General features: G+C 37.2%; 4 protein-coding genes across 11 annotated transcripts in view; 3 read left to right on the top strand and 1 right to left on the bottom strand.

Moving 5' to 3' along the window:
• Positions 1 to 832: 832 nt before the first annotated feature.
• Positions 833 to 7,871, bottom strand: kmt5b (lysine methyltransferase 5B). Of its 4 annotated transcripts, none has more exons than XM_073929546.1 (10): positions 7,372 to 7,871; positions 6,348 to 6,645; positions 6,121 to 6,268; positions 5,869 to 6,034; positions 5,142 to 5,251; positions 4,621 to 4,787; positions 4,488 to 4,507; positions 4,258 to 4,394; positions 3,419 to 3,618; positions 833 to 3,325 (listed from the first exon to the last, which is right to left on the bottom strand). In XM_073929546.1, exons 2-10 carry the CDS (start codon positions 6,499 to 6,501, stop codon positions 2,001 to 2,003), a joined length of 2,427 nt encoding a protein of 808 aa, XP_073785647.1. In that variant the 5' UTR covers positions 6,502 to 6,645; positions 7,372 to 7,871; the 3' UTR covers positions 833 to 2,000.
• anpeplb (alanyl (membrane) aminopeptidase-like b) overlaps positions 6,296 to 27,962 on the top strand; it is a 37,235-nt gene continuing 15,568 nt past the window's right edge. Inside the window, exons 1-9 of one of the 5 annotated variants that reach the window (XM_073929187.1) lie at positions 6,296 to 6,665; positions 22,984 to 23,036; positions 23,124 to 23,985; positions 24,749 to 24,888; positions 25,619 to 25,767; positions 25,840 to 25,960; positions 26,837 to 26,991; positions 27,549 to 27,656; positions 27,790 to 27,933. In XM_073929187.1, the coding sequence (XP_073785288.1) occupies positions 23,390 to 23,985; positions 24,749 to 24,888; positions 25,619 to 25,767; positions 25,840 to 25,960; positions 26,837 to 26,991; positions 27,549 to 27,656; positions 27,790 to 27,933 (1,413 nt within the window). In that variant the 5' untranslated portion in view covers positions 6,296 to 6,665; positions 22,984 to 23,036; positions 23,124 to 23,389. Of the gene's footprint in view, positions 6,666 to 21,105; positions 21,147 to 22,983; positions 23,037 to 23,123; positions 23,986 to 24,748; positions 24,889 to 25,618; positions 25,768 to 25,839; positions 25,961 to 26,836; positions 26,992 to 27,548; positions 27,657 to 27,789; positions 27,934 to 27,962 lie in introns of those variants that run through there. The other 4 variants (XM_073929188.1, XM_073929190.1, XM_073929189.1 and 1 more) reach the window with 4 other exon arrangements.
• LOC141378820 (uncharacterized) lies at positions 9,671 to 12,808 on the top strand. Its single transcript, XM_073930313.1, has 2 exons — positions 9,671 to 10,146; positions 10,228 to 12,808. The coding sequence occupies exons 1-2, from the start codon at positions 9,699 to 9,701 to the stop codon at positions 12,594 to 12,596; spliced, it is 2,817 nt and encodes a 938-aa protein (XP_073786414.1). The 5' UTR covers positions 9,671 to 9,698; the 3' UTR covers positions 12,597 to 12,808.
• si:dkey-12e7.1 lies at positions 15,112 to 18,981 on the top strand. The gene is given in 2 exon segments (NM_001044713.2): positions 15,112 to 15,462; positions 17,576 to 18,981. A coding segment is annotated over 1 exon segment (1,125 nt). The 5' UTR covers positions 15,112 to 15,462; positions 17,576 to 17,653; the 3' UTR covers positions 18,779 to 18,981.

Genomic DNA, 27,962 nt, shown 5'->3' with positions numbered 1-27,962 from the left:
ATCACGTGTGAACAACACTGTATGGCCGCCATTTGTTTGAAAATAACACGGCAAATGAAACAGTATTTTGCAATTTTATTAAATAGCCAAAAGATGTTGTAGAGAAAAAGAGTGATGAAAACCAATTAAAATCCCAGTAGCAAATTGTCTAGTTATGTGGGCGGTTTTAGGTGGACAGATGCAGAGATATACCCTGGATATTAATTCAGGGTACTGAGGTTATTGATGTCTGTATATAATAAACTATATTTGATTGTAACTTTACCTTGATTTGATTGTAATGTAATAAAGTGCACCTTTTGTAAAGCTGCTTTGAAACAGTAAGTATTGTTTATATATAAAAAAGTCCTGTACAAATAAACTTGAATTGAATATTAGCTGTTTAAACCCATGAAAAAAGACACCTGGAAGAAAATGGGTTTGTAACGAGGGGGGCCTCTATAAAGTTTTAAAACCATTCCTAGCTCCTGAATCAGGTGTGTTAATGCATACAAAATGTTAAATGTGGTTCATGAAGGCCAGAATCGGAAACACTACTGAAAAAAAGCACAAATGAATGCCCAACTTTGCATGTGATTTTAAGAGAAAATATCTAGTCCTACACATTCCCCAGAGCATGCTTGTTGGTTTCCTTGTTATAAGCAAAACGCACACACACACACACACACACACAAGTGTGTGTGTGTGTGTGTAATAATTAGATTAATGCATTCAGCTTGGATTTAATGGTACTCTCAAATCCAACACATCATCGCCATTAAGAACTGCAGGGTATGTAACCAAACAGCCTGAAACCACACGATACATCTAATAACGACATTAGACCAGAAAATATCTTGAAAATGATTTTTATAGTTTTCAAGTACTTAAAACAGTTAAATAAAAACAAGTCCCAGAATATACAGAGTGAACAGTATGCCCCCAGATTATGTATACATCCTACATTGTTACTGTCATGATGCTCTTAAGAGTCAGTTTGTAAGCTTGAGACCATAGGAGTTTTGTGATCGTTAGGATAAGAAGCTGATAACTTCTTTAAGCCCACAGATGGCAGACTTTTGACACTACAGAATGTAAAGTATGCAATGCAAATGAAAAGTGGAAAAAAAGGTACAAATAATAATAGCCTAACATGGCAGCTGCCTACTTAGAGGATCAACAATGGAAACACAAACAACAGCTTTGAATACCTTAGCATTTTTTTTGTCCATTTTTATAACGTTTTTTTTAGGCAGAGCACAAAATGCACACAAAGCCACAGTCAATTTGATGTACTGAATACCACAATGACCATGACTCGGGAAAACAGATTCTTGATTGATGACGATTCAGCACAACTCATCTCTTGAGGACTTTTATCCGTAGGCACACTTCTTTATGGACTTCCAAGGTCACACAAAAAAGGTCTGACGTTCACAGAATAATAATTCAATCGTCCAATATCTTAATGGACCAGCACCAGGCCACCACATTGAGCACCATGGCCCTCCATGGCCAAAACATCTGACACATGATAAAAAGGATTTTGATACACAAAAAAAAGCGGAACGATCTGTATAAATTTGAGCTCCTTTACACGCCGTTTGTTCAACGATTCCCTTTAGCCAGATCAAGCTGAGGAGCAAGACATGTGATTCTTGTGCATGGGAACACGGTTGTTGAAATATGAAGTGTCAACCTTTAGAGGTGAAACCATGCATATGTTTCCCAAGTGGATTAACGTCTTGCAAACGAAAGCCAAGAGGTTTACGGAATAGAATGGTTAAGCTAGACAGAATGCTAACAAACATTTGCACGTTATCAGACGTGGATAGAATTCAGACATAACCTGTACACTTTCTACAATATTTATATTCATAGTGAGGAAACAATAAAGAAGTGCCATCACTAAAATGTAAAGAAAGATACTTTGCCATGATTTAATTGTACATTTGCATTTTCTATTTAAATTACATCTGTTCAAAATGAACATGATTGAGACAATGGATTATTTACACAGCTTATGCGTTGAGTCTGAGCGACTGATCTTCTCGCCGTCTGGAGGAAATGTCAATGTCTATGGAATCTTTGCCCACGATGAGGCGCAGGCGTTTTGCTGGTGGGAGCGGGATGAAATCATCCTCGTTATCAAAGTAGTCATCGTCGTCGTCCTCTGACGACATCGATTCCACTTCCATGTCCTGACCTACCTGAGCGGCTGCCTTGTGATCCAGGACGTCCGCAGCGTCTCGTTGCACGATGCCCAAGGTGACGTCCTCCGGGTAAGTGCGGTGCAAGCTGGCGGGGTCTTCCTCCCGCTTCAGCTGGATCTTGAGCTTGGTGGAGCTGCTGTGCGGTCCGTGGCTGAAGCCGTTGTTGAGTTTGGCTACGTACGAGCTGCTCCGGTCCTTCTCGTGCTCCTTGCTGAACTTGATGCTGATTTTGGAGGAGCTTGAGGAGCTGGTCTCTCTGGGCTCATTCTTGCTGCTGCTGCTGTCTCGACGCCGGCGTAGTGTTATCTTGGGGATGCCTGAGTTATTCTGCAGAATCAGCTGAGCGTCATAGCGTGTGATCTGTCGTTTCTTCTTGCCTTTCCCTCGACGGAGGGCCTTGCTGCTCTTAGAGGAGCCGTTGTAGTGCTGGTGGCGGTCTGGAAGGCCGAGCACCACCTTCCCACAGTCTGCTACATCTGCAGCCCGAACCGCGTGCCGCAGATCTGGAACGCCCTCCTGGACGAAGGACTCGCCGTAGGAGTCTTCCTGTTTTACTGTCCTTCTGCGTCTAGGACAAGTCCCTTTCTTGGGACAGCTGGAGTCCAAACTAGGAGTGCTCATCTGGTGCCCAAGTGTCACAGGAATGAACTCTCCAGGCTCTGACTTGAGGACGATGCTCGGGCTCGCCGGGTGGTTTGAAGCCTCTGTGCCTTCAGCCCCCTGAGCACCAAGAGAAGTCCTCGTGGACCTACGAGTTCTGTAAGGGCAAAGTGTGCTGTCCTTGCATGGGGAAGCACCCTTTGAAGAGCTCCGATTGTTTTCTGATGAACGCGCAACACTGCCTTTGCTTGCAGATCTACGTCTGTCTGTGTCTCGTCTAGAGGACTCTTTGAGATTTCCGCTAGCGCTCACTCGGCTAGAACCTTTCGTCCATAGGCCTCGACAGCGTCGTCTTCCTTTAGACAAAGTCTGTGTGGGCTTTGACTTAAGTCTCTTTGGTAAACTTGAAATATTCGCTTGACTTCGTTTAGAGGATGAGGTAGAAGAAGGAGTGCTTGACAGAGTTTGCCTTGTTACAGCCTTAGCTTCTCCGTGCTTTTTGACACAGGACTGTGAAGTTCTCTTACGTAATGCTGGAGAAACATGAAAGAAAGAGAAAAGAAATGATGAGCTTGAGCCGTAACAGTATTATTAGCATCAAACGTCTGGTATTACAGGTCTCTCACATGTTTGTACAGTGGTTGGTTCCTGAGAGTCTGCCTCTGCATTGGAACTGACAGACTGGCTGTCAGAGTTCCTGCAACTTTCCCCCAGCTTCTTCAGTCTGTTCAGACGCTTGTCTGTCTCTCTGAGGCCGTACTTGCTATTGATCACTGGAGCTTCAACAGGTAACCCTGGTTTCGATTTAAAAGCTCCAGTGCCACGCCTGAAACATAAATATTTCATTTAAAAATGTCATTTAATAGATGACTATTCGATCCAATTATGTGACAGTGTATAATACCAAATAGATTATATATCAAAATAAAGCAACAAGGTTATGCTTATAAACACTATTGCCAAATATATTTCATACAGGTTTGGTGGGAAAAAAATGAAGAGACCACTTGAATTTTTATTTTCTATTGATTTATTATATTATTAGAATTTTCTTCCTAATTTTATTTATTTATTAAAAAATGACAACTTTTAATTTGATGGAAAAGCACTTTTTTTGGTCACAACCTATGATTTTTTTTTATCAAATTTTTATTATCTTAACTCACTAAGTTCAAACACTGGCTAAAAATTAAAACATAAGGGTGTATAAAAACATGGCATTTTATTAGTATTAATATTATCATCATCATTATCATCATACACAAGAAAATGTTTTAAAGTGTAAAGAGTGCTGAATTTTACATATTCATATTTGCATATTAATTTCTACATCAAGCATATGCATGTCAAAACAAACCATTTCTTTGCATAATTATTTAAAAATATGATATGAATTGCTGTTTCTAATTCCCACCAACAACACACAAAGAAACCCGAGAAACTAAAGGAATGCAGCACATGATACCTTTCACAAGTATAGCATTCACAGAATTCATTGTTTTCTCCAAAGAATCCATCTCCATAGTAGCAGGAGATCTCTTCCCCTGGTTCAATGTCCCGTAGAACCTTTACACAGGCGGTATCTCGGCCTGTTGACACAAACTGGAACAAATGCCACACATCAGCAAAACTGTATTTTCCATTCCTCATTAATCTTCATTATTGAGAAAGCAGAGTCCAATCACATGTACTTACCTTGCAGTTTGGCCTGCAATCTGTAAGAAATTAAAATAATAATATTAATATTTTTATTATTAAGGACAACATATGATAATTGGAAATTTTTTATTGATCACATCATATTGATCAGAATCTAGAAGAGACAAACCGTGGTTAATAAAAGCTGCAGGTCCCAGCCAGAGCTGTGCGCAGTTTTTGCGCGTTGAGTACATGACACTGAAATCATTCTCTCCATGTCGAAGCAACATCCGCTCTTCACTGGGAGACAACTCAGCAATACAGCCCACAAGATGTTCGATTTTATCATTCCTTTTCCTGAAATGTGCAAATAAAAAGCATATGATGAAAACCAGCAGCAAATGAAGTTGACAATTTGACATATATATATATATATACATATATATATATATATATATATATATATATATATATATATATATATATATACACATATATATATATACATATATATACATATACATATATATATATATATACATATATATATATATATATATATATATATACACACATATATATATATATATATATATATATATATATATATATATACACACATATATATATATATATATATATATATATATATATATATATATATATATATATATATATATATATATATATATATATATAGTGTTAACTCACCAATCTTTTGTTGCTACAATTTTGGCTCCATTTTGCTCAGAGGAGTAGCGATTGCAAGAAAGGATCTCAAAGCCGCTGTCTGAAGCAAACATGCGAAGGTAAACAAACACCTGTCGAAATATGAAAGAGAAAAAAACTAATATTTATTGCTGATATTGCATTTTATAAATAAACATATAAAACAATATATAAATGAATATTAAAAATTGTAAATGTAAATAATTCTGACATTACATTTAAAATGTAAAACATTTATATTATTTAATGTTATAAGATCTATAATGCATTTATATTTTATTTTGTTCCTAGAAAATACCCATAAATATTTATATATTTAAAATGCTTTACTTTTAAAGTTGTTGCATTGTTACTTTAAATATAGTAAACGAGTAATTTTAATAGTAAATGTTAATACTGATTTTAATTGATTACATTTTTAATTTAACATTTTTTTTGGCTTTTGTTTTTTTAAATTGAATTTAACACAGCAAATGTGTATAAATAATACATTTATTTTAATTAAATATAAAATAATGGTAATATTAATAAAACATTAACATTAAAGTAATTATAGAAATTTTATAAATTATTAATCTTGCATTAAACAAACAAGCCTCCTTAATATGCAGTAATTTAGATGATATTTAAATTTTTGTAAACATATTTAACCCAGGAAAGGTAAAGAAAAATTTTAATTAAAGTTAAATATTCATTAGCTAAAATTTACATGTGCTTTGAAGAGCTTCTCCTGGGACTTGGTCTTGTTGAGAAAATGATGTCTGGTCCAGTCTCCAGATGTCAGAGCCTGAAAAGCTTTCTCCAGGTTGTCATGCTTCTTGAAAAGCTCAATGATCTCCCTCAGCTCCCTCTGCCGGCCTTTGATTGGTCGAAACCTTAAAAATATATGTATTAAAAATAAATAAATAAAAAAACTCTTGTTAACTGTAAAATACCATTTTCAAATTCACCAAGCACAAACCTGGTGTTCATCTTGTGGGTCTGAAAGCCAAGGTATGGATCCAGGATCAGACTGGTGCTCAGATCATCATACTCGCACAACTCCTTGGCAGTCATTCCCGATGAAGGAACATGACGCCTTTCTGCCTCCGGGGGCGCCCCACCACAACCTGTTTGAACATTTGACATGAATAACTAATAGAAAAACTAACTACTGGTAAAATACAATAAATTGTTTTATGAACTTACGTCGACTGCATCTTCTGACACTCGGGGAGCCTTTGTTCTGGCGAAGATGGGATCTCTGTGTGTTTTGCAGCCTGGATTTGCTTACGGGCTGATTACTGGAGAACTTTCTGCCATGTCTCCTGCCATTCAGCACCATGTTCTTGGATTCTCCCATCTACTTCATACCAGCTGGCGGTATGGAGAAGGCGCATTGAGCTTCTGTGTGCTTGTGAGAAACCATTCAACAAGACAGCGACAGGTACAATGGGAATAAGGTCAGATCTGTCGTCTTTAATTGTTTCTTTAGATTTGACTTCACCTGTTCAAAAAAAAAAAAACGTTGTTTAATGTACTTTTGATATGATTATATTGCCAATAATACTTCAACAACTTCAACACAAACAGTACAGGTTCATTTCATTACCAGCATGCCATGAACTATGAATTCACTTCAAATGTTTGAGATGATTACTTTTAAATTATTCTTAGGTGCATAGCGCCACCACGTGGCTACTTTTGGAAATAAGATAAGCTGCCCGGTTTTACCCACAAACGTAGAAATTTCAATCGACATGGTGTTGGAAATGACGTCTCGAATAAACCAACATTTTCTAAAATTGATAGTATGCACAAATATCACTGATTTGTTACATTAATGCACTTCCCCGTAGTGGCTTAAACACTCCCATATTAGCGACGGTGCATTTAAATCCCCACACAAACCACATTAACACGCGGATTTAGGGTTACACATCAAATTATAGCTTTACTTAAACTGTAAGCAACGTTGATGTTTTAAAGTGCGAATCAACGAGTTATGTTGCGTTCCATAAGGCTAACACCCTAAATTAGCAGTAAAAAGCACTTGATATATGCTAACTAGCTTAGCATCGAGCTAACAAAACAATGAGACTTGCCGAACCGGCAGAACATCGATTTCTAAAACAGAGTTCTAGGTAAATGTTCCAGCATCATAATAACTATTATAAGAGCATGTTGGTGCAGGATAAGTATTATTTCTACGCACATTTTTATAGATACTGACATTAACCGAAAATAAAGAAGCATCACACCGGGCCTAATGTGCGGCTAACTGCGATTGCTAGGCGACACCCGGAACAGCCCTGTGCAAGAGTGAAGTCGGATACTGAATCGACGATCTAGCTTAAATACTCACGTTTTTCCTTCTGGCTCAAGCCTTATCCATCATCAAAGTCCAATGCAATTCCAAAAATGTCACATTGCCGGAAAACTGTTCGAAAATATTACATTAAAATTCAAGATGGCGGCCGTTTCCAGATCAACAGAGACGACAGGACAACCGAGCCGCCTCGGAAAGAAATAGACCCAAAATGTTTGAATTATAGGCCGTACTTTGACGCTCAATCCATCTTTTTAACTCCCAAACTGTCCGTATAATACCGTCGCGCAAAGAAAAGGCGGCTGGATGGTGATCGAGCGCTATAAACGCCTCGACAAACTCTAATGTATACAAAGACAGCGTTGTTGTTGTACCCCTTTAAATGTGCACTTGCGGCTCAGTGCGCTTGTGTTTCCGTAGAGCAGCAACAGCATCCCACCGCACCATCGCCTCGCACAAATTCACTCATTTTCTGCTTTAGCTTTAATGTGGTATTATATTATATTATATTATATTATATTATATTATATTATATTATATTATATTATATTATATTATATTATATTATATTATACAAGAGTTATCTTATCTTTTGCTTTGAGTTGTAACGTTACATTATATGTAAACATATATGCATACTAATATTTTTTGAGTTTTATGCAAATACTAACAACTATTTAGTAATTGAATATATATTTAATAAAGTCTATTGTGGCAATAAAGTCTGTTGCTGTAAAATATGTTTTCACATACATTGAACAATGAAAATGATCTTTAGACATTGATTTTTCAACATAATCTTGACCGATTTTAGTATTATTGTCACTAAAGAATGGTAAAGAAAATTTACAAGACAAAATAAACAAACATAAAAACTCAACAAGCAAAACCAAAGCTAAAATACATTTAAGCATACACAGCCATGTCTGAATATATAATACATTAAAGAGTTTGTTCACTTAAATATAAAGAAATGTTGTTAATCTAATCACTCACATACTATACAAGATATCCTTATTTCTTCATTAGAATAGTAAATACGATTTTAAGCTGAAAGTGTGGTCCTTTCTCATTCATAAAATGAAAGTCTAATTAAACTTTGAGAATTTAAGAAAGAAAGAAAGAAAGAAAGAAAGTGACTCATGCAATACGCTGAAGTCTTGTGAAGTGAAGCAGTATTTCTGTGCAAGAAACAAAACATTATTTACAACATTATTACTTTTCATCCATGGTCATGGAAAACAATCCTGGGGGTATTTACAACTATCTGGAGCATGAGCTTGCTGATGCAGACGGATCTATGTGTGGAGACAAACATGTGAGCTGGCAGCTTTAGATTTTTTTATGGTTGCAGCAACCCATGAGTTTGAGATCATCCATCATTATGTGACAAGAAGCAAAATCCAGACTCTAGGATGTTGTAAATACTGTTACAAATAACTTTTTCTTGACTGAGCCTTTCACTTTAGAAAACCTAAAAGTTTTATCGGGAGCAGTTATGCTACCTTTATTGGTTTTTCTGAATCTGTAACTGTTGGGAGCTGTTGATGACATTTATATTAGAATAAAAAAGTAATAAGAAACGAGATATCTAAAGAAAAAAAGAAAGAAAGTTCGTTGTGTAGCGAACGCAGACGCGGTTCGCGTCGTCCGCCTCAGTTTCGGCCCTTGTTTTGACTCGGGAGGCGTGTCCAAACGCCAGGTAACCACTATATAGTGAGCACGGTAGCATTAGTCGGCAGGAGAAGCACTTTAGCAGCATCTTGAACAGCAGCCTGTAAGTACATTTAAGATTTGTTTCAGTTGTTGTGTATGGTTTGAGGACTTGTTTCCAGCTGTTTGTGTAAAGTTGTAGGACATTTAAACTTGCTTTCGGTTGTGTATAATACTAGAAGTTGTTTAGCCACTGTTTCCTTGGTTACTATAAGAGCTTGTGTAGCGAACGCAGACGCGGTTCGCGTCGTCCGCCTCAGTTTCGGCCCTTGTTTTGACTCTCGAGGCGTGTCCAGCTGAATTCAATCAGCTAGTGCTTTAGGGGTTATATAAACAACTAGTTCACCGCGGCAGCGGTCGCGGCAGCCTCGTGTGAAGACCGCCTCGTGTGAAGACCGACGAGGGTAAAGACCATCGACTCTACCTGCGCGACTCCACCGAGCAAAGACACCGACAAAGCACTTGAGTACTTTACTTTCTTTTTTTACTTTATCTTTTGTTGTCAGTGCACTTTTAGTATGTGTCTTCTAATTCCTGTTGTTACTAACACTCGCAAAACACGGGAGGTACGCTGCAGGCGTAATCCTCACAATCTTCGTTCAATACATGTATCTGCTATTTCACAACTCTCTCTCTCCGTGGGCCTCTGGAACTGTCAATCAGCTGTTAACAAGGCAGATTTTATTACCTCCATAGCTACATATTCTGACTATAATCTCATGGCTCTAACTGAGACCTGGTTGAGGCCGGAGGACACTGCTACACATGCTACTCTTTCTGCTAATTTCTCTTTTTCCCACACTCCTCGTCAGACAGGGAGAGGGGGTGGGACTGGACTACTAATTTCCAAAGAATGGAAATTTACTCTGATACCGTCCCTGCCAACAATCAGCTCCTTTGAATTCCATGCAGTCACCATTATCCACCCCTTCTACATAAATGTGGTTGTCATCTACCGCCCACCAGGTAAATTAGGTCACTTCCTAGATGAACTGGATGTTCTTCTCTCATCTTTTTCTAATTTTGCCACTCCCTTATTGGTGCTAGGTGACTTCAACATTTACGTTGACAAACCGCAAGCTGCAGACTTTCAGACTCTGCTTGCCTCTTTTGACCTAAAAAGAGCACCTACTTCTGCTACCCACAAATCAGGTAATCAGCTAGACCTTATTTACACACGACACTGCTTCACTGATCAAACAATAGTAACTCCACTACAAATATCTGATCATTTCCTTCTGTCTCTCAACATCCACATTACTCCTGAGCCGCCACACACTCCAACACTGGTTACCTTTCGCAGAAACCTACGATCTCTCTCACCCAATAGACTATCCACCATTGTTTCAGACTCTCTTCCTCCATCTCGCAAACTCACTGCACTTGATTCGAACAGTGCCACTAATACACTCTGCTCCACACTAGCATCATGTCTAGACCGATTATGTCCTCTTGCATCCAGGCCAGCCCGTGCCAGTCCTCCTGCACCCTGGCTCTCGGATGCTCTCCGTGAGCATCGCTCAAAACTTCGGGCTGCAGAGAGAATTTGGCGGAAAACTAAAAATCCTGCACACCTCTTAACATACCAAACTCTTCTGTCCTCTTTCTCAGCTGAGGTTACTTCTGCAAAGCAGACGTATTACCGTCTGAAAATCAACAATGCCACTAATCCTCGCCTACTTTTTAAAACATTTTCCTCCCTCCTCTATCCTCCTCCTCCACCCGCATCCTCCACACTTACTACTGATGACTTTGCTACATTCTTCTGCACCAAAACTGCAAAAATCAGTGCTCAATTTGCTGCACCTACAACAAACACGCAAGATACAACACCAACACCACACACACTCACCTCTTTTTCTCAGCTCTCTGAGTCTGAGGTGTCCAAACTTGTGCTATCTAGCCATGCAACCACCTGTCCACTCGATCCCATTCCCTCTCATCTCTTGCAAGCCATCTCTCCTGCAGTCATACCAACACTGACTCACATAATTAACACATCTCTTGACTCTGGTTTATTCCCCACTACATTTAAGCAGGCTAGGGTAACCCCACTGCTAAAGAAACCCAACCTGGACCATACGCTACTTGAAAACTACAGACCAGTATCCCTGCTTCCATTCATGGCCAAGATTCTGGAGAAAGTAGTGTTCAATCAAGTCCTGGACTTTCTTACTCAAAACAATCTCATGGACAACAAGCAATCCGGCTTTAAGAAAGGCCACTCAACTGAGACTGCCCTGCTCTCGGTCGTGGAGGATCTCAGACTGGCTAAAGCAGACTCTAAATCATCAGTCCTCATTTTGCTGGACTTGTCAGCTGCTTTTGACACTGTCAACCACCAGATCCTGCTATCTACGCTTGAGTCACTGGGCGTTGCGGGCACTGTTATACAATGGTTTAGATCTTACCTCTCTGACAGGTCATTCAGGGTGTCTTGGAGGGGAGAGGTGTCCAACCTACAGCATCTAAACACTGGGGTACCTCAAGGCTCTGTTCTTGGGCCACTTCTCTTCTCCATCTACACATCATCTCTAGGACCAGTCATCCAGAGACATGGATTCTCCTACCACTGCTATGCTGATGACACCCAGCTATACCTCTCTTTTCATCCTGATGATCCCTCGGTTCCAGCTCGTATCTCAGCCTGCCTGTTGGATATTTCACACTGGATGAAAGATCATCATCTTCAGCTGAACCTCGCAAAAACGGAAATGCTTGTAGTTTCTGCCAACCCGACTCTACACCATAACTTTTCAATCCAGATGGATGGGGCAACCATTACTGCATCCAAAATGGTGAAAAGCCTTGGAGTAACGATTGATGACCAACTAAACTTCTCTGACCACATTTCTAGAACTGCTCGATCGTGCAGATTTGCACTCTATAACATCAGAAAGATCCGACCCTTCTTATCTGAACATGCAGCTCAACTCCTTGTTCAAGCTCTTGTTCTCTCCAAACTGGATTACTGCAACTCTCTACTAGCTGGGCTTCCAGCTAACTCTATCAAGCCTCTTCAACTGCTCCAGAATGCAGCAGCACGAGTTGTCTTCAATGAACCTAAACGAGCACATGTCACTCCACTGCTAGTCCGTTTGCACTGGCTGCCAGTTGCTGCTCGCATCAAATTCAAAACTCTGATGTTTGCCTACAAAGTGACTTCTGGCCTAGCACCTTCTTATCTGCACTCACTTCTGCAGATCTATGTGCCCTCCAGAAACTTGCGTTCTGTGAATGAACGTCGCCTCGTGGTTCCATCCCAAAGAGGGAAAAAATCACTTTCGCGAACGCTCACGCTCAATCTGCCCAGTTGGTGGAATGAACTCCCTAACTGCATCAGAACAGCAGAGTCACTCGCTATTTTCAAGAAACGACTAAAAACTCAACTATTTAGTCTCCACTTCACTTCCTAAGCTGCAATTGCCTCTTTGAATATCACACTAATTGTACAAAAAAAAAAAAAAAAAAAAAAACTACTAACACTTCCCTTCTTAGACTTTACAGACCTGAAACTTGCCTTTAGTACTTATTCATTGTTGCTCTTGGTTGTGTAAATTGCTTCCTTGTCCTCATTTGTAAGTCGCTTTGGATAAAAGCGTCTGCTAAATGACTAAATGTAAATGTAAATGTAGAAACAGTCATATTTGAGGGTGAGTAAATGAACTTAAATCTATTTTAATTTTGTTGTGAAATATCCCTTTATTATAACTTGTGAGAGATGTTAAGTTATATGTTTTGATCCAGTCCCTTCAAAAATATGCTAAATAATTTAATGTACGTTTTTAATAAAACAAAAAGGAAAGCTACTCTTTGTGCATTTTCTTGTCAAGTAAACAGGCCTCACTTATAATTAAACACTATCAAGTTAAAGGAAAATAATAAGGTGCTATAATGTTTAATTAACATTTTCAGCCAGTGTCAGATATTTGCTACAAATAAGCAAATATATTGGGATTTGGGAGCTTCTAAACAGTTGCTGGTGATCACTGATCAGTAAACAAAATGTTTTAATCCAGATGTCTGCTACATCTGATGTTTTAATTCACTTCACACTACTGGTTTTTATAACTTCTTTCAAAATTCAAACTGAACAGAATGCATCTGAATTCTGAAGTCACATAGTCTCTTGAAGACTGACTTTGCAACTGCTAAAAGTATGTTTGTATAGTATGAATGTAATCTAGACAGGCAGTATTCATTATGTTGTCATTATTATGAAACCTGCAGTTTCAGTTGCATCTCTTCACACAAATGCATTCAAACGCTGCGTCCAAAATTCCATACTTTTCAGCAAAATAGATGGGAAATGTTGAAAGGCCAGAATACATTCATAATAACGAACTTTTAAAAATGAATTTTAGAGGTACTAATTATTTATTCCAAATAAGTACCCATCTCAGGTGTGCATGATTTTGCAAAGTACAATGTAATCCTGGGCTAACATTTATGTTGATCATGAAACAACTTTTTTGTTCGAAAATGTAATCCATACTTAGTCCCTACCCCTAAACCCAATCATAATTTCCTAAATCAGAGGGAAATAATAGTATGAGTCCCTACCCCTAAACCCAATCATAATTTCCTAAATCAGAGGGAAATAATAGTATGACAATCACATAGAAGTGCATAAACCTAACTGTACTTAAAATTGACATAAATGGTAAATGGTATCCCTTAATTCTGATTGGCTGATTGAAATGTTGTTCCAGGATCAATATAGATGTTAATCCAGGAACATGTTGGTAAAAACAGGTTGGTGTTGTCTTTTGTCACTTACTTTTTTTTTTTGGCTAATATAGGGGGTTCTAAAATTTTGCACTCAACCAAAGTGCGGTATCAGAAACTACTAAACTGCATGTATGACAGTGGCAACAAAATAAATTGAGCTCTTTCATAATTTGATTAAAACTGTCATCTAAGAAAAAAACACAAAGTATTTTATTTAGTTTCTGAAGAATGTTTATATTATACCAAACTTAACATGTTGTCACATGGAATTAATGGGATGATGTAACAGAACAACTGCTTAAAAAATGTTTAATGAATCTAAAAACATCGACGTTGCAAAATGTAAAACTCTATTAAAATGATCCATAATAATTATACATTGGCAAAAAATTAATAATGCAATGTAATTTGGTTTTATTTCTCAATTTCAACTTCTCAGAGTTAACTTTATTTTAAGTTCTGTAAAGAGATTATTGAATTTTTTACTATATGAACACTTTTTACTATATTTTACACCTTTTACTTTAAATTCATAATAAATCTGATGCTAATCATTGGAAATTCACTTTCATAAGAAAATAAATTAATGTTTTAATGCAAAAAATGTAGGCTACTTGTGTATTTTATGTATTTTTTATGCAAGTTATACTTAATTTAAGGAAATGTAATAACACTATCAATGCATGTTAGACTTTTTTTCCCCTGATGTAATGACTATAAGCTAGTAGGTTGAATATTAATGCAACTCTCAATATGTTTTGTAGCCTAACTTTGTTCTTTTTGTATGTTTTATATCGTTTTCTTGCATGACAACAAATACAAGAATCGATTGGATCAAAAGAAATGTCAGACCTTCCATCACTTAATTACAATTAAATACTCGCTGTAAAACATCCCTCCGATTTGATTTCTTACTTAAAAGCTAAGTCAACGTGAGATATTTGCCGAACAGAAAAGCAGTGATGGAAAAATGTGACCAAAACATTTGCCGCTAGATGCGGAAATAATGACAGCAGAAATTGAAAAGCATGTTGAGCCTGGCCTTGGATCAGTTTTTTCAAATATGAATTGTGGCTTGCCACAGACGGGAACATCAGCAGAACTGTTCCTGGATCAGCCGTAAACACGGGAGGCTGAAGCACGCACACTGATGATGTCATTCGCCGAGAACAACAACAGCCTCTCACAGGGACTCTCAGCTCAGCTTAGCAGCATAGTTTGCTCTAAAGTGCTGACCAATTCCCACTAAATACAGCGCTATTTTTTAATTAAGAGATCAATCAAAACATCACGCCAGTTTAAGTTAAATTACAGTACAGGGAAAACGTACATAAGATATTTTCTACGTGTCGCTAAAACATTATCAGGCCGCAGTGACAAGCTAACTATGCGTTACTAGCGGTCGGTGCAGCTATTTTGCATACAGTATTTGGTTTTAAAATAAATTACACGATAATTTTTGTCATCAGTGCACCGAAAACGGTAACATGCTAAGTTGACATTGAGGTTAATATCATCTTGACATCTCAGGAATCTCTTATAATGTTAAAGGTAAGTTATTGCTACTTTATTTTAAGCGTTTTTTATATTTAGTGTTGAGGTAAAGTTGTTCTTATATTTGTTCAGACTTTCTTCTTAATGATAACATTTCATAAAAGTATTGAATGCAAATTCTAAATAGCGAAATCATATTAGCAGCCAAATGACTATCAAAGAACAACATTGTTCACAGTCACATAAATAGTGCTAATGTTGTTTTGAAGTCAAACTTACAGCCGACTAGTCAAAGTACCATAGTAAACAGTATAGGGAGAATGTCATAAGTTGTCACTGAATGTGCAAATATAAAACCAACTTTACCTCAATATATTTAGTTTCTTAATTTAACATCAAATATAGAAGTCGCAGACTGATACAAGTGTTAATATAATGCATACATTTGATCAATATACTGTTGAGATGCTCTATGTTCTTGCATATGATACACAATGTGTTCATTATTAGAATGTTTGCTCCAATATGAATTGTTAAAATTATTCAACACTTTTATGATTTGAATCTATTCAAATAAAATGTTGTTTTTTTTAGTTTACAAAGGGCTAAGGTCCTGTTTTCACAGGATTTTTAATCCGATAAATATTGGACAATACAGTGTGAAAAGGGTGTCTAAAAACATTTAATGAGTTCCAGAGGTTTTCACCTCGATTGCATTTTTAATGTGAACACTTGTGGTCCAGTGTTCAAACTGCCACAAATGACCAAGACATCCCCTCCTAACTCCAAAAAATTGCAAGTTTTTAGCAGTCCAGGGCTGCGTTCCCCAAAATCATCATAAACTTAGTTGACCACTTATATACAATATATAACAATCAAATTAGGATTATGATGCTTTTGAGAAATGCAGCTCTACACAGACCAATATAGTTCACGCATAATTTTACATTCACTCAATTTTACACATACTTTCACCTTTTAAATGAATGTTTTGCAGGTTCATTTTTAAATATTAAATATTGCGATATAAAGGGAAGCTGTTTGACCTCTTTTACAAGATGTAAGATCAGCCTTTGGTGTCTCCAGACAATGTCTGTAAAGTTTCAGCTCAAAATTTCCATCAGATTATTTATTATGGTCTTTAGAATATGCCAAATTTAGTGTCTGTGTATATTGTAACTGTTATTGTAGCCTGTGGCTTTAATACAAATGAGCTGCTTCTCCCAGCCCAACATTAGTGGGCGTTACATCAGATAAACAGCAGTCGGTGATAGAGACAGACACGATTGAAGCTGAAATACAGCTCATTAATCAAAAATGCCAAATAACTTTATTTCATATATTTGTGGAGTTTATTCAAGCCTTTCTAAAATGATGAGGCTCACACAAATGCTGTTTGCAGTTCACACACACACACACACATGCACATATTAGCGTTTACTGACACCAAACAGCCATGGTGATTATAGCGGTTAAGAATTAGATAGCGTTTTGTCTATTACTGTCTATTATAAATGCTCTGTTTTAAAAAACATTTTAAACATAAAAAGCTTATAAAAATCACAGAGCATTGGAACAGACTTTTTAATCGCAGTTTATTTGCAAAAAAAATAAAAATGTTCTGTGGACATGTGTATACATGTTATTATAGAAACATGGCACCTGTCAATCAATTCAGTGGGTGGGGAAAATCTCACTCCTACATCACGTTGCATTGGGCCTCAAAATCACTGGATCCAAAAATCCTATTTTAATGTCAAGAAATAAAAAAAAAACATTTGTTGGGTTTATGTTACTCCAATATGACAGTGGACACTATACATACAAACAGTTCTGTCCAAACAGCTTTCAAAATATGATTTTTATCATAGGTGCCCTTTAAAATAAAATCACATTTGCACACCCCTTGAAAACACATCCTAATATCAGGTGAAAAGAGAAATATCTTGCAGGTTAAAAAACGTGTAGATGACCAGTGTTTTAATACTGTGCTTGTTGAGTTGCACATTAACAAAAGCTTTCATTTATGAACAAAATGATTTCATTAAAACACTTGTCATGGTTGCATAAACTGAATGAATGATTTGTTTCCCCAATTGAATTGGATCAGCTGTAACAGTGTTGGAGTTAACCAAGAGCACATTATAAATGATGTTTTGTTTCCCACAAGCTGCAGGCAAACATCTCTATGTGAGAGAGCGGGACAAAAAAAGGATGATCTCGAAGATTTAACCAAGCACTGACAAACATGCCTCAGCGGAAGAGAGCCCTCGTTCCCGTTAATACGAGGAGAAGGGCTAAAGCAGACGATGATTACTTCCCTTTCAACTCCCTGCCGGTGGAATGTCAGCTCCACGTGCTCTCGTTCCTCAGCGAGGTGGACAAATGTAACTCTGCCCTGGTGTGCTCGAGCTGGAGTTGCTTAGTGCGTTCTGGAAAGCTCTGGAGAGTTGCGGACTACTCTCGCCGTGGGGTGTTTCATTTGGGCCAAGAGGGTCTGCTCGTATCCAACCGCGAGTTTGAGCGCTGGAAATCTTGGGTTCACCATTACACCCATCATCTTATATCCCGTGGTGCTAGTTTGCTCACTCTCAAGGCCAGTTTCGATCTAGGCGACCAGTGCAATAAATGGGGCGAACTTCTGTCACATCTTCTAGAGAACGTGCATTGTCGGGATCTCAGTCATTTAGACCTGAACTGGACGTTTACGCTCCTGGAGCCCCTTGACCTTCGCGTCCACACCAGTTCTAGTTCTCACCAAGACAACATCACCAAGATGGACCAGGTCAATAACTTCCAGATCCTCCTGGCCAGACTCGTCCACAGCTGTCCCAGGATCACCAAAATGCGCTTGCACTTCGACTGGTCCGAAACATCAGTTGCGCTCATCACTCAGTTTCAACACCTTCGTATATTAGAGCTCAAGTACTTTTGGGTGTTCAAAGGAGTCAGTCCGAACACACTCCAGACGGTGACCAAGTCTCTCCCCAATCTGAAGTCCCTAACGCTGCATGTTCTTGTACCACTTCGAAATTTAGGCATCTCGTACACTCTCGAATCCCTTTCACTCGAGTTTTTAGATGTGTCGCCTAGTCGAGGGTTGGTTTTTTCAAGACTTAACCTTCCAGCGCTACGAGAGCTGCGGGCTAAAAAGATTGTTCGGGGCATTACTCTGGACCGGCGGACTCGACTGCGCATACAGAGCCGTTGGCCCTGCTTGTATCAGGTCTTACGTGAAGGGACCCCCAAACTTCAAGCTCTTAACAATGAAAGACTACTTCCGAACTGGAAGGAGCAAAGCTACAGGGAGCTGACGTCAATCCTCCAGCAGTCCTGCTACTGTCTTCAGCATTTAGACAGTTGGCTTTGGTGAAGCTTAGACTGAAGTAATGAAAGGCTCCAAATGATGGCCTGAAGGGACACGGATGCTTCCTGAAGAAAAACATTTGATGGACCACAAAAACACACATTTCTGATCCTCTCTAATTACAAATAGCTGTAATTGAATTATACATCAGCCCTTTGCTTGCATATAATTGGATTAAATTTCAATACACATTCGTTTCCTTAGCCGTGCAGTGAGTTTTGGCTCATTTTGTGCTGCGGAGGTTTACATTCCTGGCCGAAGTGTGTTCATTTTTTAGGAGCTTATAGGTGAATTCAGGAAAATTGTTCTATTGTGCAAATTGGAGGATAAAGCGGATTGCAGAAGCAGAGTGTGGGTCATTTTGACAAGAGCTCTTTATTCCTTTAAACATTTCAGCTCTTGTGTGTATCGGTTGGACGTATTAAAAAGAAAAATAGGTTTTGCCTTATTTATGTGTTTTTGTCCCCCAAATATGTTTTATTTCAGTTTTCAGCAAACTGTTACCAAACCGTGGACATTCCTGATAATCTGTAGCAAACTTTTAAACTTACTTTCATGAACTGGAATTGAATTAGAAGGAGTTTTATTATTTTTCAACCTTTAGGCTTGAGTATTTTAAGGATTTTCACATATGTGAAAATGTATTTTGTTGCATGTGTGTATCCACATTTAGAGCTGATCATTAACAGTTAAACAGTCGTGACTTCACACAAAATTATAATTATGTCATCATTTATTCTAGTGCATTTAAACCTTTGAGTTTCTTTCTTTTGTTTAACACTTTTCAAGTATTCTATATTTGAAGAGTGCTGAAGAATTACCATGGAAGCTAATGTTTTTTCAACATATTATGAGCTATTCAGGAAATGATGGCAGAATTTAAATTTTTGGTTGAATTAACCCTTTAAATTTAGGGCCTTTTTAAGTAAATAACTTGCACTGCTAGGAAATGCTTTAAATTATGAGACATCAGCTGATAAATGAATAAGCATACACAAGCATCAATGTAAATCTACCTTTAAAACAGTGTGCCTTTAATAATAGCTTTTTTATTTTATGAAATGACTATATTGCCTGAAAAACAATAGACTGAGTCTTAATTTTTTGTGAATTTATCATGTGCAAATTAGTTATTTTGTTCTGTTCTGTTTCTTAGCTATTCCTTTCCTTGTAAACAACTTGATAGATGAAAAGTGATTTGTGTGCAGTTCCTCATGCTTGTCCACATGATGGCAACAAACTATTTTATTTTCTAGCTGTGCTGTTTTTTTTTCTGCCACCCTTAAAACAACACTCTGCAGTGGTGCTGTGATGAAATAATAATAAAAAAGATAAAAATTGTTGAGAAATACATTGGTGCGGTGATTAATGAATTCTGTGCACTGGCTGGAATTGATACAGCTACAATAAACTGAATTGATTTTACTAAATTACCTGTGCTGGTTTGCTTTCTTTTTGAAATGCAGTTCCTACAGGTTAAGCTTCATAAGTAAACAAATGGTTCTTTGCTGCTTTCAGACAGTGGCGCCCCCAGAAAATTTTCTTAGGGGTGGCCAAGTAAGGCCACAACAAATCTTGGGGTGGCACACAAAAAATAATGAATTGTGTATATATTGTAAATAAGGAGTAATGTTATATTTTTGTTTTTGGTAAAATAAATAATGAAGTTTTAATGAATTCCAATAATTACTCTTGAAATATTGTAATTTATTCCGCAAGTACAAGTGCAAACCAAATAAAAATCAATATTTAGTCTAAAACCTCTTTCAGGTAAGTTATTTCTTGTACAACATACAATATATGCCATGTCCAACATTATTGAATTATGAATAATGAATATGATTAATGAATGAATTAATAAACCAAACAAAACCCAACAAAATTTTGAAAAGCAGATTTCAAAATGCATCTAGTTATTTATTTTGGATTTGTGGTTTTCAATCAGATGAAACACAACTTTCTCATTTCAAAAATAATAATTTCTTAATAAAAAGTGTGCAATCTCAGTGAATCAGCTTCGTCAGTGGCGCTGATCAATCCACAATAATTCAGTGGCTGCATTTTATTTATTCATTTATTTATTAATATCAGCAACTATCATATTGGGGTGGCCACAGGGGTGGCCAGAGTTTACACAAGGGTGGCCGTGGCCACCCCTTGGGAGCGCCCCTGGTTTCAGATCCTGCCCATCAGTGTTAATATGGAAATGTTATATATGTAATAACATTTATTTTTAAATCATTATAATTTAAAGTAAGCAGTATATTTGAATTATACTTAATTTTAATTATTTTGATTTATATATAAATATGTATATAAAAATAATATAATTTAGTATTAAGCTAAGATGTTAGAAAAAAGGCTCACAATAAAGGTATAAAAACTATTTTACAAATATTTATTTCTACCCATTCTCTAAGAAAGGAAATTGGCTTGCCTGTTTGTTAATATTTATCATATATGCTATACTACTTCAAAATATTTTGTTAGTAAAATAAATAAAACAGCATTTAATTCCAACATTATGTTTTAATTTTAAGATTTACATTTCCAACACCACTTATATTTCAATCAAGTTGTATTGTGATAAGTAAAACAAAAATGTTTGGTTTAATTATTAAACAATAATATTTTCAGCTAGCTCTGCGACTCTCGCATGGTCACCCACTGAAGCTAAGCAGGGCTGCACCTGGTCAGTACCTGGAAGGGAAATCACATTAGAAAAACCTAGATTGCTGCTGAAAGTGATGTTGGTGAGACCAGCAGAGGGCTCTCAACCTGCAGTCTGGGGGGGTCCTACTGCCCCAGTATATTAATGGGGACTCTATAGAGGAATTACCAACCTACATCACACATGATGTCACATGGGTTCTCTGCGCATACCGATAGCAAAAAAAGACCGGTTGCAATTCTGTGGTAGGATGCCAAAATCAAATGTCCAAAAAAAAAAAAAACTTCAATTTTACCAGACACCACACTGCTTTTATAATGCCAACCGCAGATGTCTTTGGCTAACAGCCATTAAGAGCTGGAGTGAGAACCTAATTAAAAATGCTTGACTCTGCAGTTCTCATTTTATATCTGGTAAGTTCACGCTATGCTGAATAAATACATTACTCATGTTTGATTGCAGTAATGTATGATTTCAGCAAAAACAGATAAATATGGTTAATTAAACTGCGAACACTGAATGCTTAGAATGAAATGTGAAAATGTAAGTTTACATACCCTGCCGTACAGGTGCACTTCACTGTCAGAATGCAGTTGTTTTGCTTGATGATGATTACCCAGGCCTTGTACAGTTCTGTCTTGTCTCTGGCTAGGCAGAACCTCGGTTTTTTAACACAGTTTTCAATCTGGTCATCATGGAACATTATTTCTTGCACATGATCACACCGAACAAAATTGTAGACATCCAAAGACTTGCAGGCCTTTAACTTCTCTCTTGTAAAAACACTTGGAGTTTCAATGAGTTGTATATTTTGGGCTGGCGGCTTGGCAATTTCATCTTATCCAATATTCATTGGTAGGGTGCTATCGCAAATAGACCTGTCAGAAGAATGCTGTTCTCTTTAACATTAATTTTGCAGAATAACTGTGCTTATCACTGGGTGACAAGCTGTTATAATACGATGAAAGCATTATGTAAATAATGTATATAATATGTAATCAATATAACTAATAACTTGTAATCTCTAATACACTGAAAAAAATTATTCAAAGATGATTCCTTGGATTTACTCATTTTTTTAATGTTAAGTGGTTGTAAACAATTTAATTGTGTTGAATTTAAACAAACAAATTAAGTTGAACATTATCAACACAAATTAATTGTTTGCAACAGTTCTGCATGCAACACTTTTTTCAGTGTACAACAACAAACTGTACTGCATCAGATGTCATTCCCTCACTGGTTTTTTGCAACCTCGCTGTGCATACATTCTGGATATTTACAAACATGGTAATTTGTCTATGCCGCTCAGTGAGCTCCGTCTTTCAGATAAGACCTTAAACCGAGAAACTGACTGTCTGCAGTCATGAAAAATTCCAGGATGTCCTTTGAAAAAGAATAGGGGTTTAACCCCGGTGTATTAACCCAAATTTGCCCGCTGGCCTCTGTCCATCATGGCCTCCTAACTATCCCCATATCATAATTGGTTTCATCTCTCTGTCTCCTCTACACACAATATGGCTGCCATGTCATCATCCAGCTCAAGAAGATCTGCTCTCCATTACTCTCTCACTTCTGGTGACTACACATACTGTATGCACCTTCAAAATTAAAATTCTATTTTATTTTATGTATATATATCTTTTCATTATTATTCTTGTCTGTATTTTTTTCTGACAGCACAATAGATTCCAGATGTGGAGCAAAGAGCGTTGGGACATAGTGCACAGTGTGAATTACCATCATATTTGTTTGTTTCCGGCTCCCCCATGCTGGTTAATGTATAATCTTGAAATGCGCACTAGAGGTGTGGTAGATGTGCTTGACGCCTTCAGTAATGCATATATTGTCAAGATCTGCGAGATGGTACAGAGTCTAAAACCTGCCAGCAAGTGCTCCAGTAGCTCACTTCATACTTGAGGGGAGCTTCTCGGGAAGGATCAGAAATGGCCAAATCAACTGGCATGTCCAAAGCCTTGGCTATTGGCATTGGGGTGATCACAGTTTGTTCTGTTGGTTGTTTAGTGGTGATGGCTGTTTTTTTCCAAATTCAGGTAGGCAACAACAAGCCAACGCCTCCACCAAGGCCAATATTACCTACGCCTCTCCCAACAGATCTTCCAGAGTCTCTTAGACTTCCAGACAGCTTGATTCCTGAGAGCTACAACGTTTTCCTACAACCGTACCTTTACGCGGCGATAACCAACAACTATACCGAACAATCTTACCTCTTCACCGGGAACTCAACTGTAAGGGTGAACTGTACGAAAACCTCCAGCAGGGTCTTTCTTCATGTTCACAATATTAATGTGACGGCGGTGGAAGTGAGAAAATCGGATACCAATGAGAAATTGCCATTGAAGGGATATCAAATTTTCAAGAACGAAACTAATTTCCTTGACATCCATCTTGAGGTTGCGATAAAAGAAAATGGGACCTATGATATTTTTACTGAATTTGAAGGGGAGCTTCTTGAGGACTTGACTGGGTTTTATGCGAGCCGGTACACAGGGAAGGGAACTGATGACGAGGACGAAGAGAGGTAAAGATTTACCATACATTATAGGCTAATAGATTCTTAAAACTAAAAAATAGCAAAACATTTAAATAGGTTGTAGTGGAATGAAAACTTTAATTAGTTAAATGAAATGGATATAGATTTTCACTGTTTATATATTTTTGTGTTCAAATATATTTACTGTTCAGTTAAAAACACCCCAAAAGTCCTTATGTTAATGTAATGTGCATGTCCAATGCAATCTCACAGCAGTTTTTAACTTTTTTCTTTAGTGGCTAATTCTTATGAATTCGTACGATCTAATTTGCACAATTTAGTACGATTTGCTCATCACCCAATGACGGTTGGGGTTAGGGGTGGGGTTAGGTGCCACACCTCCTTTTTAAAATCGTACATTTTCGTATGACTGAACTTGTACGAATTTGTACGAATTAGCCACTAAACTGACAAAATGTAAAATATTTACGTTTCCTTGTGAGATCAGGCTGGCATGTCATGTTGATTTTAAAGAGTGGTTCTCAACAGTAGTATTCAAGCGATAAAAAATTTTTAATACAAAATGATGTTTTTACACATTTTAACAACCAGGTTGAGGGGTGAATGCATAAACATACATATTTAGTACCAATAAAATGTTTGCCCCTGAGATTTTGATCTAATTTACTCTCTAATCACCAATGTGTACATTTATTGTTTTTACAATCAGATTCAGATTACAGGTTCAGATTCAATTATAAATTCAGTTGTTTATGTAAATTTACCGTATCACATTCGTCTCCACAACCAGATTCCTCGCTACCAGCCTGTTGCAACCCACGGATGCCAGGACAGTGTTCCCATGTTTTGATGAGCCGGCGATGAAGGCTGTATTTACCATCACCATTATTCACAGACCAGAGATTAGAGCCCGGTCCAATGAAGATGGAGGTTAGTATTTTTGCTATAAGCAAACTGTCAAACTCGACCAAAGCAAAATCTGATACTGATAAAATATTTATTAGACATACAATTGAAATCAGAGTTATTAGCCCCCCTGTTTATTTTTTCCCCCCCATTTTCTGTTTAACGGAGAGAAGATTTGTTTCAACACATGTCTAAACATTATAGTTTTAATAATACATTTCTAATAACTATTATTTTATATTTGCCATGATGACAAAACATTATATATTTTCAAGACACTTCTATTCAGTTTAAAGTGGCATTTAAGGGTTAGCTAGGTTAAATAGGTTAACTAGGCAGGTTAGGGTAATTAGACAAGTTATTGTATAACGATGATTTGTTCTCTAAACTATCAGAAAAATATATTGCTTAAAGGGGCTGATATTTTTGGGGCTGCTTTTATTCTAGCCGAAATAAAACAAATAAGATTTTCTTTACAGGAAATAATATTATCAGACATACTTTGAAAATTTCTCTGCTCTGTTACATAATTTGGGAAATATTTAAAAATAGAAAAATAATTTAAATGGGAGCTAATAATTCTGACTTCAACTGTATATTTACTCCTCATGTATCTAATACAGATATAAATATCAAAACAGGAAGCATGTTCAAATTAAGACTTTGCCTATTTGCAAACCACTTACAAATGAACAAATGAAATCAATGTTTTTATGTCCAGTGGATAACTTTTGCTTTTTTGCTTTATCATCAGATCCACGTACAATACAAATTAACGGAACGGACTGGATTAGAACCACATTCAAGCCCACCAAAAAAATGTCATCTTATCTCCTGGGCTTCATTATATATGATACACATACATTCTCATATGTATCTAAAGGAACCCGGACAAAAATACATGTAGGTTGAGTGCCTGCTTATTTATTACAATTTTAATCATTTCACATCTAATCATTATTATGTGTTTCTAAGGTACATGGTCGATCAGAGGCTATTGATGCTGGCCATGCTGACTACGCACTGGAAACAACTGAAACCATTCTAAGCCACTATGAGAATATATTTGGACTTCGATACCCAATGTCAAAAATAGGCAAGTCCATTAAAAAAAGAACAATTGAGGGAGAATAAAATTCACACAAGGTGGATAAAGCACTGAGAAACTGAACAATCAAGGAAAATATTGGTGTAATTGGTGTCATTTCAGCTCAATTTAAATTGGCAGAACAAACAGCAAATGTCATTTTTGAGTGGAGGAAGCCACCAATGCACGTCTGAATCAAAATTCTACCTCACTTCCTGTCTTGGGAGATACCTTTTTCTGATTGAATTTCAAACGAAGCATAAATCTATCTATGCCTCCAGAGTCACTGCCTAATTGGGCATAAAACTTTTGGGTCACACTTTATTTTGATGGTCCATTTGTTGAATTTAAGTTGGTTTGCATCTACATGCCAGCTAATTCTCATTAGATAAAGAGTAGATTGTTAGGTTGGGGTTAGGGTTAGTGTAAGTTGACATGTACTTGCAAAGTTTCTTGTAGTTTGTTAAATGTGTGTTGAAGGAGCAGTAGGGGAGATTTGGTGGTTGTAGTATGAACGGTCTACGAGGAGATGCATATAGATACTAGTCTCAGAAGATGAAGAAGATGGAAGAATAATAGGTTTATGTAGTATAACAGTATGTTGGCTTTCTCAAGCCTCCATAATTATGTGGAATCCAGCATTACAACATAGGGGACTTTCTATTTAAATACATGAAACCTTATTGTTTAATCAGTTGTGGACATTCTGGGAATCAAAAAAAAAAATCTTGCTGTGGTTGCTTACAATTCTGATTTGATTAAGTGGAAGAAACGGGAGATTGTCGGCCAAAATAAACAAACAAAACAGTTTCAGAAACAAGAGCATAGCTAAAAGCAATTATATGAAAGACACAAGGCTCACAAGCAGAACGTGTTTTCTTACAGATCAGATTGCCTTGCCAGACTTCGGTGTCAGAGCAATGGAAAACTGGGGTTTCATTTCATATCAGGAGTCAGGACTGCTGTATGATAAAGAGACAGCCTCCACCTTTGATGAAGAACAAGTAACTACACTGATCGCCCATGAATTGGCACATCAGGTAAACAGAATCATATCTTTCATATGGCACTGTATAAATCATCATCACTGACTAAAGTACAATTTAGGTGATCAATTTCAGTCTCACAAAGTTTACATTCGTACAAATTCATACGTAGCAAAATTTTATTGCCATGTCCACAAACACCACAATCATCGGGTGATGGGTAAATCATAGTGAAATGTACGAATGACATTGCAAATTTATATGAATTAACCACTGAATCAAAAAGTTACAAACTGCCGTGAGACTGTGTTAGAATATCATGTGTGAAAGGAAAATGTAAACAGAAATTGAGTTGCTTTATAAGACTTCAAAGGTTCACCAAGAGCCACAGATATTCAATTAGTCTTATATATGTTACACTTATTGTACTTTTTACTTTCTATCCTTTAATCTGTTATTCTATGTTGCATTCTTTTATTTGTAATCTGCATTGTGTTTTCTCTGGTGTAGGACTTACAACATCTTAGATCATAAGCTAGGGTTGAGGACCCCTCATATCATACATCTTGTAATAAATAATCTTTACAGTTGCTCCATGTGCTTATTTTCAGTGGTTTGGAAACCTGGTGACCATGAGCTGGTGGAATGACCTGTGGCTGAAAGAGGGATTCGCCACATACATGTCATACAAAGGGGTGGAAGCTGTTGGCTGGGATTTAGTATGTTACCATAATGATTTCAATAAAACACCCACAATATAATTTCATCATTGTCATTTGTTGACAAAATTAATTTCAGGAGTTCAATCATACCACAGCCTCCCCTAATGGAATCATTCGTCTGTGTTTTCAGAAAGATCTAATCGTTCTCAGAGAAATCCAGACCGCCTTTCAAATGGACTCCTTGAACACTTCCCATCCTCTCAGCATGAACGCATATGATGTTCAGACTTCCTCTCAGATCAGCGAGCTTTTTGATGACATCACCTACAGCAAGGTTGGCATGGCGTCTCAATACCATTCTAG

This window comes from Danio rerio, chromosome 18, assembly GCF_049306965.1.
Source record: "Danio rerio strain Tuebingen ecotype United States chromosome 18, GRCz12tu, whole genome shotgun sequence".
NCBI classification, from domain to species: Eukaryota; Metazoa; Chordata; class Actinopteri; order Cypriniformes; family Danionidae; genus Danio; species Danio rerio.
The sequence above is the reverse complement of the archived record's forward strand: the minus strand, read 5'-3'. Positions and strand labels throughout refer to the sequence as shown.